General features: G+C 37.6%; 1 protein-coding gene across 8 annotated transcripts in view; it reads right to left on the reverse strand.

Annotated features, from left to right (window-relative positions):
- The window catches only part of DMXL2 (Dmx like 2), a gene marked incomplete at both ends in the record, with an annotated part of 128,561 nt that overhangs the window by 46,514 nt on the left and 68,589 nt on the right, over window positions 1-13,458 (reverse strand). For all 8 annotated transcript variants that reach the window (XM_084239748.1, XM_084239747.1, XM_084239744.1 and 5 more), the window contains 3 exons: window positions 2,030-2,149; window positions 6,865-6,982; window positions 9,039-9,128. In XM_084239748.1, coding sequence (XP_084095874.1) covers window positions 2,030-2,149; window positions 6,865-6,982; window positions 9,039-9,128 — 328 coding nt within the window. The remainder of the gene's footprint in view (window positions 1-2,029; window positions 2,150-6,864; window positions 6,983-9,038; window positions 9,129-13,458) is intronic.

The raw sequence follows: 13,458 nt of genomic DNA on the forward strand, positions 1-13,458 counted from the left end.
AATGTACTGGTAAAGTCAAGTATTAGCTAAGAATGGCAATATACACTAAATCTGCTGCAAATGTTAGAGCCAAAAGACAAGTGCTTTCTGTCACGTTAAAGACAGCGTATCATTTGCTGCAAACTCTAGAAAGCAAGCAACTCTAGCCCTGTAATGGCAGTGGAAATTTCCCTCAAAAGCAGTGGGGACAGATAGCATCACATAATTTCTGTCCTATCACAAGGATCTGTTACTACTCCTATTAAACCCTTCAGACCATTCCTGGCTCTATATTCCACTCTCAAAAAAATCTATGTTCTCTGGTGAGCGAAGATTTTCATCCTGATGAGCTAGTTTTGGATCTTTCTACTCTTGCATTTCTTTCAAACAACACATAACACCAAGAATTAACTCCAAAGCCTTCAAAAGAACTTTTGGATTCCTGCTGCATCAAGATTAGGCTCCACTAGGTAACAGGTTCTATTGACAAATTTGGCTGTTCTCATACCAGGTCATGGCCCAGTCAGACCTGCTACTTACAGTTATGTGACAGTGATTACAAAGGGAACAAATAAGAGATATATTAGTTCATTGTATTAAATGTGTATAAAACTGGCCAAATTATAAAATCACCAGAAATAATAAATTCTTGGTGTGGGTCCTATGCAGAGATAGGCTCTGAGGTTCTGCAGTCTCTGGGATGAACCATATTCAAGTTTCGGAGAAAGATGGCACCAGAGGAGGTTCCTCCCTTCATTCGCAGGAGGATAATCTGAAAGTAGTCCAAAGGGTACCTGGACCCAAATGGTCCCATGCAAAAATCAGAGCACCTCTTGGACATCAGAGACCAGTACTGACCACGCCGGAAGACACAGTGAGAAGATTCAACTCCTTAACACAAAAGGGTGGAGAAAGCCTCCTAGACACTGTGGCTAGAGCAAGAACCTGCACTGTAAACCCTGAAGATATGCTCCCACATTTGCCTGGTGTCCCAGAAAGAGGAGTGCTGACTATTGGAAGTGCACCCTTACCTAAGGGGAAAAAGGCATGGAGGAGCTGGGGTCTGCCAGATGGGCAGGATTCCCAGTCAGAGGACAGGGTGCTACACTGCGCCCACCCTCCCCACAACCCTTAGGGACTAGTACTGATCCTGTCAACTACACAGGGTGTAGACTGCACAGGCATGTATCTGGAAACCCAGAGAGGAGGGTTATCAGTGATCTACAAACAAAAGCAGCCACCACACATCAGCTTTCACCAGTGACTGGACACCTCAGGCTCCTCTCTCAAGCAATGACTCAGCAGATACAAATCAGTTCTCCCCAACATACAAGCTACTGAAACAGACAAGGCAAGAAAGATTTAAAAAAAAAAAAAAAATCACACCTACAATGCCATCTGCAGGAAAAGTGGAAGTTCCATTTGTCAGGAGACTTGAAAAAAAAAAAAAAAGGAAATAGGAAAGCAACAAAATGTGCAGGCAGAAAAATACAATATAGGGCATCTTGAGTTCTCAAGGGAATATTTCACCACCAAGAACAAATCTCCAGAATCCAATTACAAAGACATAGAATATCCTCTCTTCCTATCAGGTACAGAGTTCAAATTGTCATGATAGAGAAATTCAAAGAAATGGAAGAAGACACAGAAAAATTAATGAAGACATACAAGAAAACTCAGAAAAACAAATTAATGCCCAAGAACAGACGGCAGTATGCATTAACCAGCAGAAAATGACAATACTATTTCTAAAGGCAAAACTGATTTTTAGAGGCACAGTATCTAAAAGTCATAATAGGCATTCAACAAATATTAATAGAAAATAAATCTATCAAACTTTTATTTCTTCAGTATCTCTAATGTGCTGTTTTGACATATTTCATTAATGATGTACAATCATGTATTAAAAGTTTGGCATTCCATACTTCAATTCAGCAATTCAATTTACAGTTTATTGGATTCTCATGTTAAAGAATTAACCAACCTAAAGTATATTCAGTAAAATAAATTTCACATGACCTGTGCATAAATTTGTGATATAGTTACTCACCTAAGCATGCCTGTACAGATTTAAGATGAAGGTGCCACATATGAAGAATAGAGTTATTATTGGTGTCCTTTTCAATTACTACTAGAAAGAACTTTTCTGAAAATGGTGGTGGACGATATCCTATTTTCAAAGGAAAAGGATATGTAAGTTAGTATTTTTCTAAAGGGTTAAAAGAAAAACACTTTTTAAAAATGTCAGTATACAGGGCCTCCCTGGTGGCACAAGGGGTTAAGCACTGCACTATGAAGCAGTCTGCAGCCTCTGCAGCACGAGTTCGATCCTCAGCAGCCAGGGAGCTACCCACATGACGAAACAGACCTCTCCTGTCTCGCCCGCTGCTCCCCTCAGCAGTGTATTTGTCAGTCTGCCTGTTCTGCTCCCCACTCTGTCTCTGGTGAATCCTCTCACCAACCCTGCCCCGCATCTCTGGCCTGTACCCCAGCTCTTATATGCACAAATAAATGTTAAAAAAAAAACTCAGTATGTACACAAGTTGGGAGAAAGAGCTCAGTCTAGACATTTAGGGACAGTTTTATATAACTTTTGTGCCACACATTAAGTAGCTATGAAAGACAAACAGGGCTATGTCAGAAGTACACATAAGCGAGTATGAACGGATACCTATGTGTCAAAATGGGACAACCTGAGCATCAAAAAATAAACAAGCAATCTGTTAAAATGCATTGATCAAAAAAAAAATTTAACAATTTAAAAAAGCAAGAGTTCATAAAAATACCAAAAGAGAGAGAAAGGTACATAAGGAAAATAGTAAAGGAAGGACAAAAAGGAACAGGAGGAAGTAATGGAAGGAGAAGAAGAATGAGAGACAGAGGGAGGAGCAAATGTGAGGGAGAAAGAGCACAACAGCACAAGACTAGGCAGCCCCATAGAATGTCCCCAAAGTAACTGGGTACTAACTCCTTAGTTGGAAAATTGGCAACTAAAAGGAAGAAAATATTTATCTTACTTTCCCTATATGAAGACAGCATTAAAAAATTATAAGATTTAGGGGATAGGGCAGACTACAGCAGAGACTTCAGTTTTTATTTTAATGAAAATACATTATTTGCGGACATTACTTTCCCAATTGATAATTTCATTTTTCGTATACAAAAATGAGATCAACACAAAACACCAAAATCTTTTCTTAAAAACAAAACCCGTAATAACAACTCATGAGCAATGAGCACAGTTAGAGCTCATATGGTGGACTTGAACTACCAAGCCCCACTAAAAGGGACAATTTGGCGAATGACTCTATTCTTGCAAAAGGTATCTACAAGATGGCCGTGTAGCATCTTGTTCCTGAAAGACAGTATAATATCAAGAATAATGAGATTGTGTTCAAACGATTCAGGACTAACTTGAAATGGCCCTCACTAACCTAATATAGGAAAATGTAAGTATTGAAACAGTAATGAGTATACAACAATCCATGAGTGATAGGATTACTTGTTTGTATGTATAGTTTCTTCATTAACAGTTTTTAAAAATAAGTTTACAATGATACGCAAAAGAAAGTCAAACAACAAAAATTCATCAATAGTCACTTGGACATAATTCTTCCCTCTAAATTGTCAATTAAAAAGAAATAACTAAACACTTACCCTGCCCTTCCTAAAAGTAACTGCATTTCAAAGTAGCCAAATAACTTCAATTGATACGGGGAAACTTTTCTCTTTTTTTTTATTTTTTTTTTTTATAGAGGCATGTTTTATTTATCTGTTTGTTTGTTTGTTTATACATGCACTGGGTACAGTCAGAAGCGCGGGAGGGTGAGAGAATTCACCAGAGCCAGAGCGGGGAGCAGAGCAGGCAGAAGGACCGAAGTACACTGCTGAGGGGAGCAGCGGGCGGCAGGAGAGGTCTGCGTGCCATGTGGGACCCTCCTCCAGTGGCCGGGGAGCAGCTGGGGATCGAACCGATGCTGCAGAGGCTGCAGGCAGCCTCGCAACCCAGCGCTCAACCACTGTGCCACCGGGGAGGCCCTACAAATGCCTTTTCAGCTAATAAATAAATGAGAACTAAAAAATCAGAAATTATAATTTTGCAATTGAATTGATTAATGTAATATCAATAGAAGAAACCATGAAGTAAAAGATTAGCGAAGTTAACTTTGTAGCCACACCTGAATCTTCTAAATTTTTAGCATTATTAGAAATGAGATATCTTTTTTTTTTTTAATAGAGGCATGTTTATTTATTTATTTATTTGTTTGTTTGTTTTGTTTATACATGCACTGGGTACAGTCAGAAGCACGGGAGGGTGAGAGAATTCACCAGAGCCAGAGTGGGGAGCAGAGCAGGCAGAAGGACCGAAGTACACTGCTGAGGGGAGCAGCGGGCGGCAGGAGAGGTCTGCGCGCCATGTGGGATCCTCCTCCGGTGGCCGGGGAGCAGCCGGGGATCGAACCAGCGCTGCAGAGGCTGCGGGCAGCTTCACAACCCAGCGCTCAACCGCTGCGCCAACGGGGAGGCCCCGAAATGAGATATCTTAAAACTATGTTCTTTATGAGGTGATACACGTATTACCTAAGAAATTGAAACTGGATGTAATTGAGTCTATAGAACAACCTGCACTTTACAAGAAAAAGTTTAAATGACATTATAGCTAACTAGTCTAAAATTCCTATAAAATACTGTTCTTTAAAACAAATTAGTTATATGAAGAGTATAAAGGAGGATCACCTTTAAACTGATAGTAAAAAAACAAATGAGAGGCAATGGGTGAACTTTGTTTAGATACAGAGTCAAACAAATTAAACAACCCTGACATTTTTGAGACAACTGAATGAAGTAAATATGGGCCAGCTATTACACAATTCTGAGGATTTTATCACTATAAAAATACAAATGTAAGAAAGTCACTTTTAGAAATGCATGTGGAAGTACACAGGAATGAAACAACATGGGAGCTAGATATACTTTAAAATAGTTCAGGGAAAAAGGAAAAGAAAAAAAAATAAGGTAAATATAAAGCAAATCTGACAGAACATTCAATCTAAATTAGGAGCACAGGAAGATTCACTTAACTTTTGTCTATAATTGGCATTTTTTTAATTAAAAGAGTAATTTTTAATTAAAATTTAGAAAGTGCAAAATAAGGTGAGGGAAGGGAAGAAAAGAAATATACATATCAAGTCCTTTAAGAAAATGGCTGAAAAGTCAAGAAAAGCATCTGACATATTTTGCACAAAAAATAAAGGGAAACCAAGAAAGGTTCTGGGAAAATCTTCTGGCTTGATTTCTCAGTGAAATACAGATATATCAAAATAGGAAACTAAAAATGTTTTTAAAATACAAGTCTTTCAATTAAAAATACTACTATGAAGAAAAATACATTAATATATATGTAAGCAATGTTTTGTAGTAGTTTGACATGTATTTCCTATTAGAAATAGCATGATAAATGATAACTGGGTTTGCTGGAAAGCATATAAAAAAAGTTAAATTCAGATAAAGGTGAAATACTACAGAAAAACACATTTCAAATCTATAAAGCAGTACTGTTATGCTATAGTGACAGCAGAATAAAATTGAACAACAGAATAACATAAGAAAAATTTTTATAAGACACATGATAGGGGGAAAATTATTACTCTGAGGGATGAAAAGATGTTTGAGCAAAGTCTCACAGAAGACAGGAACTCATTCTGATATTCTATTAGAGAAAAGGAATTTGTCCATACAAATTCAGTATGTATTCTTTCCTTAAATGTCGAGACATAATTCTGTGATAAAATATGAATAATTAAATATGTCCATTTGGGTACTTATAATTTACAACCAAATAAGAAAGAATCTTGAAAATCTTGGTAAATCTAAGTTTCAATCAGAGAGAATAAATTCTTCAAGTAGATCATGTCTTTCTTACTTTCAAGCACGAAGTATTCTAGCCAATGTTTTATGTTCAAATACAATGACTTACAAAGTTATAACTTCTAAAGGAAACCTATTATGCTAAAAATATTTAAACATCATGTGAGTTGCCCTTGAAAGGTCTTATGGAGAATTATTCTTTCACCAAAAAAAAAAAAAAGAAGAAAGAAAGAAAGAAAGACTCTACTTCAGAGGGGAAATTGAGATGTTATCTTTATTTCACAGCATACCTGAGGTTCCTGGTATACAACACCTTATCTTACATTCTATATTCATTAGTAATCTTTAGCAATTTATTGAAAACTATTTTAAACCTATACTAACATTATTTCCTTAAGACACCATAATAACTTAATATGAATCAAAATAATTTAATGGTGCAGTTGAACAATTAAAAATAACTCTTAAAACAAACTGGGCTTCATCAATAACAAACATCTTTGTTGCTAGTGAAACTGTCTTTCAAAATGTAATTTTCACCCATATGCCTTCTTCACCTACAAAAAAGCAATTTTGATATAACGGGTGATTTTGCCAAGCACAAGAGTGATAGCTTTTATATAGAAATCTACACTCACAGAAAGTTCGGAGACTTTTTTTTAAGATTAAGGTATTAAACAAGATTAGTTTTTAAAATTGGGGCCTCCCTGGTGGCACAAGAGGTTAAGTCTCAGCACTATCAAGCTACTGCCAGCCACTGCAGCATGAATTCAATCCCCAACATCACCACCATCGTCATCATCATCATCACCATCACCATCACCCAACCCCCGCCCCAAGGGAGCTAACATACCTGGCTCAGCAGTAGATCTGCCTGTTCTGCTCCCCACCCTGTCTCTAGTGAATACACACACACACACACACACACACACACACACACACACACACACCCTCTTACTGTACCTCTGGCCTACTCTAGTTCTTATATAAATATAAATCTTTAAAAAATAAAATTACCTTGTGATGGCTGAAAAAATATTTCTGTTTCCTTTTTCTCCATATCCTCTTTATGTGGCTTGTAGCCTATAATGAAGTCTTCTTGAAACACATGAAGCAACTGTGTATTTGAGCCACACTACAAATGTAAAAAAAAAAAAAAAAATGAAGTTTTATCTTTATTCCCTATCTTCTGCCCACAATCTCCCCAATAATGTTAATGAAGAAAAAATAAAGCTCTCTAGAAGTTTCTGTTTTTTACTGACTGATTTATTAGAAAGGGGAAAAGCAACAGAAAAAAGTCTTCGGAATGACTGGGCAGAGAAAAATTACTTTCAATGATGCTACATAGCAAAACTGAGGAACTCTAATAAAAACAAATCAACAAGTGTGCTCCTCAAAAACAAACTGTGAGAAATAAAGACCAAAAAATACCCAGTTCAATGATGTGCACTACTTTGAGCTCAAAAATATCAGGTCTCATGAGTGGATAAAAAAGCCTGATTAGGTAAGGTGCACAAGTCTCTGGCTCTGATTTTCTCTAATTTCACTTAATAAAATTTAAAAAAAGGAAAGAAAAGGCTAGAACCAAACAAAATCTTATTATGAAAGTGTGTCAAGACAATCAGGTGACAATCCAGGAGATTTCAAGGAAGGGAAGTCTAGAAGGATAGGCATTAATGTTAATATAGTAGTATAAAAGGTCACTCTCCCCAGAGAAAAAGAGAAAGTGAGAGGAAAAGGTGATGATTTCATGGGTATTAAAAACATACAGGACAATGGGTGAAAACCTAGAATAAGTTTTAAAACTCTGTCATGGATAAAAAAGCCTAAGTCATTAATCAGTAGGTATAGTTACCAGCCCTTGTGTAAAAGAAAGTCACAACTGTGAGGGGAAAAAAATCTTGAGCAAGTATCAAGTGAAAAGCAGATGTTAGAGAGTGGACTATACTGACATCACAAAGTAAAGAGTAGAGAAAGAGCTAAAGTGGGGGATGAATTTAAGATGCTGCCATTAAAGATTAAGGTATCTATGGGAATGAATCTAATATACTCTTCACCCAAATCCCTATGGAGTAGAAAATGGACGTCATCGGTTTAAGATTTCCTAGGAAGCATTAGTAATTTGAGTCTAAAAGCCTTATTTCAAGGGCCTCCCTGGTGGCGCAAGGGGTTAAGACGTAACCACCTATGGGGCTATCCGCAGCCACTGCAGCATGAGTTCGATTCCCAGGCCTGCCAGGGAGCAGCCACATGGCGCAGCAGACCTCTCCTGACTTGCCTGCTGCTCCCCTCAGCAATGTACTTCAGTCAATCTGCCTGTTCTGTTCCCCACTCTGTCTCTGGTGAATCCTCCCACCCCCCACACCTCTGGCCTGTGCCCCAAGCTCTTAGATGCATAAAATAAAATAAATCTTTAAAAAATAATAAAATAAAAGCCATATTTCTATTGCCAAGAGCTAATGAGGTAATTTCTCTACACTGGTGAAAATTACTACATTTTCCCCAAAAGGATATGTAAGGCGCCATAGAAAAATAATGATCTACCTAACTATATATTTTTTTAGTACTTCATTTTCTTACTTGAAAATAGTGGTAACTTCCTCAGCAAAGAAACATTTTCTTATATTTGGAATGAATACACTAGTGCTATTATTGGACCATAAACATGATTCTGAACAAATATCCTGAGAGCTAGAATGGGATTTGCAAACTCCACATTGGAAGAAGGCTTCTCCTTTCTCAGGTTTCTTCAGGGAAGAACACTGACTACACAAAAGATCCATGATTAGAATGTAACTATATACTTTGATCCTAATTTCATCAGCATTTTAATGGACCTCATTAAAAATAGCTAACATTCATAAATGCACAACAAATACTCTGAAGTTGAAGTTGAAATGAGTAATAATATAAAAAGAGAAACCACAAATCAAGCCTTTATGTAGCTATACTGTCTTTTCCCTATGGCTCCCCTGACTGAATAAAATGATCTTTAAATAGGAAGTTAGGCTACAGATACAATTCAAGTGGAGAAAAAACAATTCCTAAATCATTAGATTTTCACTGAGAATCAAGATAAGCTGACTATATTTAATATCAAACCAGAAAAGTACTCTGAGATTGACTATATGCATATAAAGCACTCTGGAATAAAGTACAGTAATATCAGCAATTCATAATGATATCTTTACTTGGTTGGTTATAGCATCGAGTTCAATAATGCATCCAGGTCGAGCAGTAGACTGTTGACTCACAATATTAAATACTTCTCCAATAAGTTTCTGTAAATAATAAAACACAAAATGTTAATGATCAACAATTTGTGGATCTGCAGTAAACATGATACAGCATCTCAGACATTAAAGCCTCCTCTAAATATTACTGACAATGGAAATCCATACGTTAAAAGAAACACTTCAACATTCTTACTCATTCACATTTTTAATGTTAATCAAACATAAAAGTAGTGCTTGATAAGTAATATTTAACAGCAAGACATCTAGATTTTTCAACATGTCTCAAACCGTAGCTTTAAGAAAGATTTAGTGAATGATCTGGTCTGTGGCCCAAGTGTATGGTTTATAGTGAAATGCCATTCAAGAGCACAATCCTGCCAGACTGAAGGGAAGGTAAGGGGCTGAGAAGAAATGAGATTTTCTCTGTTTCTTGGAATGAGATGCTTGAACTAACTCTCAAAATTCCCAAACCTTTCTGCTAAAAAAAAAAAAAAGCGGTCTTCCTTTTGCCTCCTTCCAAATCAGTCTTTTACTTGCATAAAAAAACCTTTCAGTAATTTCACCTGAGGTGTTACTGACAAAGAGATACCCTTTCTCCTCCACTACTTCTGCCTCCAGGCTAGGAAGGATTAGCTCCCATGTAACAGATTAAATACAAGGACAGCTCTGGGAAAACAGCATATAAGATCTACCTAGTTTGTATGAACAGGATTCCAGAGAGCAAGTATGGGAACAGACTATAGGGTTATTAGATTAAGAACAAAATACATGATAATGTAGAGCTGAACTTACTGTTACGGGTACATTCACCCAAGAGCCAGAATTTTAAGTGCTAGTTCAGACACCTGGAAGTGGTGTCAATAATCTGCTGGGTCTGTTAATTGAAATCTGAACTCAACTGTGGCCCATAGTTGGTGGTAAAATGCTGGAACTTCTCTAACACTGCTACTGAAAATGTGGTCAATGGACCATCACTAAATATAGCATCTGGAAGCTTTTCATAAATGTATAGACACTCAGGTTCCAAAGCGAATACATAAACATTTTAACAAACTCTCTGGATGATTCATGTGCACACTGAAGTTTTAACAATTACTGCTGTAATTTCACTTTTGGAAATTTGGTCTAATAAAACAGTCACATAACAAAGAGGCACTGCTGTAGATCAAGGATTCACAACCTCAGCTGCACACTGAGTCACCTAGGGAACTTTAGCAATCACTGATGCTTAGGTTCCAAAGCAGAGGTTGATTTATTGGCACAGGGTGCGATCTGATTACCAGGCTTTTCACAAGGACCTCAGATGCTTCTAATACGGAGCCACGGCCAAATTGCCCTCTGCAGGAACAGATCCCTATTCCACCTGAGGATTTGTCTTCTCTGCTCACGAGTCTCCAGCCAGCACTAAAACTGACAGATTTACCAAATGTCTCACTCAACACTCGAGGATCACACTCATCCTCACCTAAAACCAAGGAACTCATTTACTGGAGAGATGGGATGAGATTTAGGATGGAGTGAAGGACTTACCCTGGAAGCAAAATTTAAAGGGGTGACAAGAAATTCAATGATCAATAATTTTTAAAAAATCAAAAATATTCAAAATCTCAAAATTTTAAATGCAGAATCCAATAGTTTTCATGAGTCAGACTGAAGCCTAAGGCAAAAGTAAAATCACACAGACATGTTTTTATGTATGTTAATGGCTATTTTTGCCCATAAGGTTAAAGCTTAATAACTAAAAAGCAGAAATATCAAAATTAACAATATTATTTTCAGTTTAAATGTTTTTATAGGAAAAATAGAGTTAATTCTAATTTTATTTTCCTGGCTTTAATAGAAGCAAAGTTAGTAATAATATTTTTAGGTGACAATCTTAAATATTTTTTATTGAACTTCAGCTTACTGATACTTCTTTTGCAGGATGAAATTATAACTGGTTTTTGTTGTGTGTGTTTTTTTAAGTTCTCAAGTTAATTTCCAAATCTGGGTAAGATTGTACTAAGCAAAAATTTTTAATCAGTTTAGAGGATCCACAAACAATGCTGCTTTCATATTACAAATTATTGACAATGTATGCCACTTAAAACTATTCCAGATGAAATTTCCAGATGAAATATTTGAGTCAAGTCAGTAGCTGCTTTTTGTAAACCACATTTATCCATAGAATTTAACTTTGCTCCAGTTAAAAATTCAAAATCTAAAGTACTTCAGTTCATTTTTCATACCTCCATTTTGAATGTGAAGTTAAACTGCTGTAATAGTGAGAATCATCATCTCCCAACTCTCAGCACCTGTGAATATGTTAACTTACAGGCAAGAGAGATTTTGCAGATGTGATTAAAGATCTTGAAATCGGGAGATTATTTTGGTTTATGGGGGTAGTAGGCCCAATATAGTCATAAAGGTCCTTACGAAAAAGAGGAAGTATAGTTAGATTCAAAGAAAAAAGATGTCACACAATGAAAGCAGAAGCCAGAGAAAAGAGATTTCAAAATGCTGCTAGCTTCAAAAAGGAGTGAGAGACCATAAGAGAGGCAGGGAGCCTCTCCACAAGCTGAAAAGACAAGAAAAATAGATATTCCCTGTAGGGTAAGGAAAAATATCAGGCTTTTCTGCCCTCCCGCCATCAGGATAGATGAGGGAACCCTGTGATCCTGAATGCATGCCTGATGGCGGGCACCTGGAGTGGGTACACCTGCGCTAAGACTGTGCTTCTAAGGGCGGTGTCACGGGGATGCTAATAGAAGCCAAGAAGCCGAAGAGAAGCCGAAAGAGAAGAAGCCTGAAGCAGAAGCAGAGAACGCCAGAGAGCCCAGATAGAGTGAAGATTTGCTGGGGGCTGGGAGGACTGCCAGCCTCCCGGCCCCCCAGCACCCCTGCCTGCCACGTACCCGCTGAACCCCAATAAAAACCTGCAAAACCACTGAGGACTCTGACTCCTCCATTACCCGGTCTGCATAGGATCAGAGAACCTGCTCAGTGGTCCAGTCCTGCCCTTACAGTCCCACAGAGGAAATATGGTGCTACCAGTACTTTGGTTTTAGAACTTCTGAGTGCTCTGAAGGTTGTTTTGAGTTACTGTAGGGTAAGGTAAAAAAGTACCAGGCTTTTCTGCCCTCCCGCCATTAGCATTAATGATGGATCCCTGCGGTCCTACGTGCATGCTTGATCGTGGGCACCTGGAGTAGGGCGTAGGCATGCATGGTGGGCACACCTGGGCTGACAGACTGGGCTTATAAGGGCAGTGTCACAGTAGAACAAAAGAGCCAAAAGAAAAAGAGCAAAAGAGGCAGAGGCCACAAGAGAAGGCCGGAGACCCCAGAAAGAGTGAAGATTTGCTGGGGGCTAGGAGGCCTGCCAGCCTCCTGGCCCCCCCGGCACACTGTGTACCCGGTAAAATCCCAATAAAATCTGGAAAAGCCACCAAGGGCTCTTAGGACTCCTTTACCCATCTGCTTGGGTAATAGAGAACCTGCTCTGTGCCCTTCCTGCCACTACAGTCACCAGATCTGTGGTAATTTATTAAAACAGTAGAAAACTAATACAGATGTTCATAATCTCCTTACTTTTGGATATGTACTTTTGAAAGTTATAATTAATATCATATTGGGCCTCCCTGGTGGTGCAGCGGGTTGAGCACAGCACTGTGAAGCTGTCCACAGCCACTGCAGTGTGGATTTGATTCCCAACTGGCCAGGGAGCTACCCACATGGCGCAGCAGACCTCGCCTGTCTCACCTGCTGCTCCCCTCAGCAGCGTATTTCAGTCGATCTGCCTGTTCTGCTCCCCACTCTGTCTCTAGTGAATCCTTTCAACCCCCGCACCTCTGGCCTGTACCCCAGCTCTTGTATGCATAAATAAATAAATCTTAAAAAAAATCACATCTAGTAATTCACATTTTTAAATTTTTTTCATTTACTTTCATATTCAGGAAGTATATTCATATCTCTCGCTAAAGTTTTGTATTTATCAAATATATCTTCAAACTTACTTTGCTTCATTAATTACAACTGAACTCTCAACTAAAAATTAGATAAGCAAAAAAGTAAATTTTGATATTAAGAGGGTTTATTTTCATTAAGATAAAGTAAAATTATAATAAATTCTTTTCTTGGAATAAATACAAATATTTAAGTTTAAAATTATTTGAGAATGTCAACAGACTTATTTTCAATTCTTTTCACCTACTTTAATATTCTGGGGGGAAATTACCCATTTGAAAAAATGCAGAAACATATTATAAGGCATTCATTCTTCCTTTTGCTTCCATTATGCCTCATCATGGCACTGTTGGATGCTGTATTTATTTAAAATTTTGGCAATTTGTTCCTTCTAATTTCTTGCATTTATCTTAATTAAAACATTACTTATC

The sequence above is a fragment of the Talpa europaea genome, assembly GCF_964194135.1.
Source record: "Talpa europaea genome assembly, chromosome: 8".
NCBI lineage: Eukaryota > Metazoa > Chordata > Mammalia > Eulipotyphla > Talpidae > Talpa > Talpa europaea.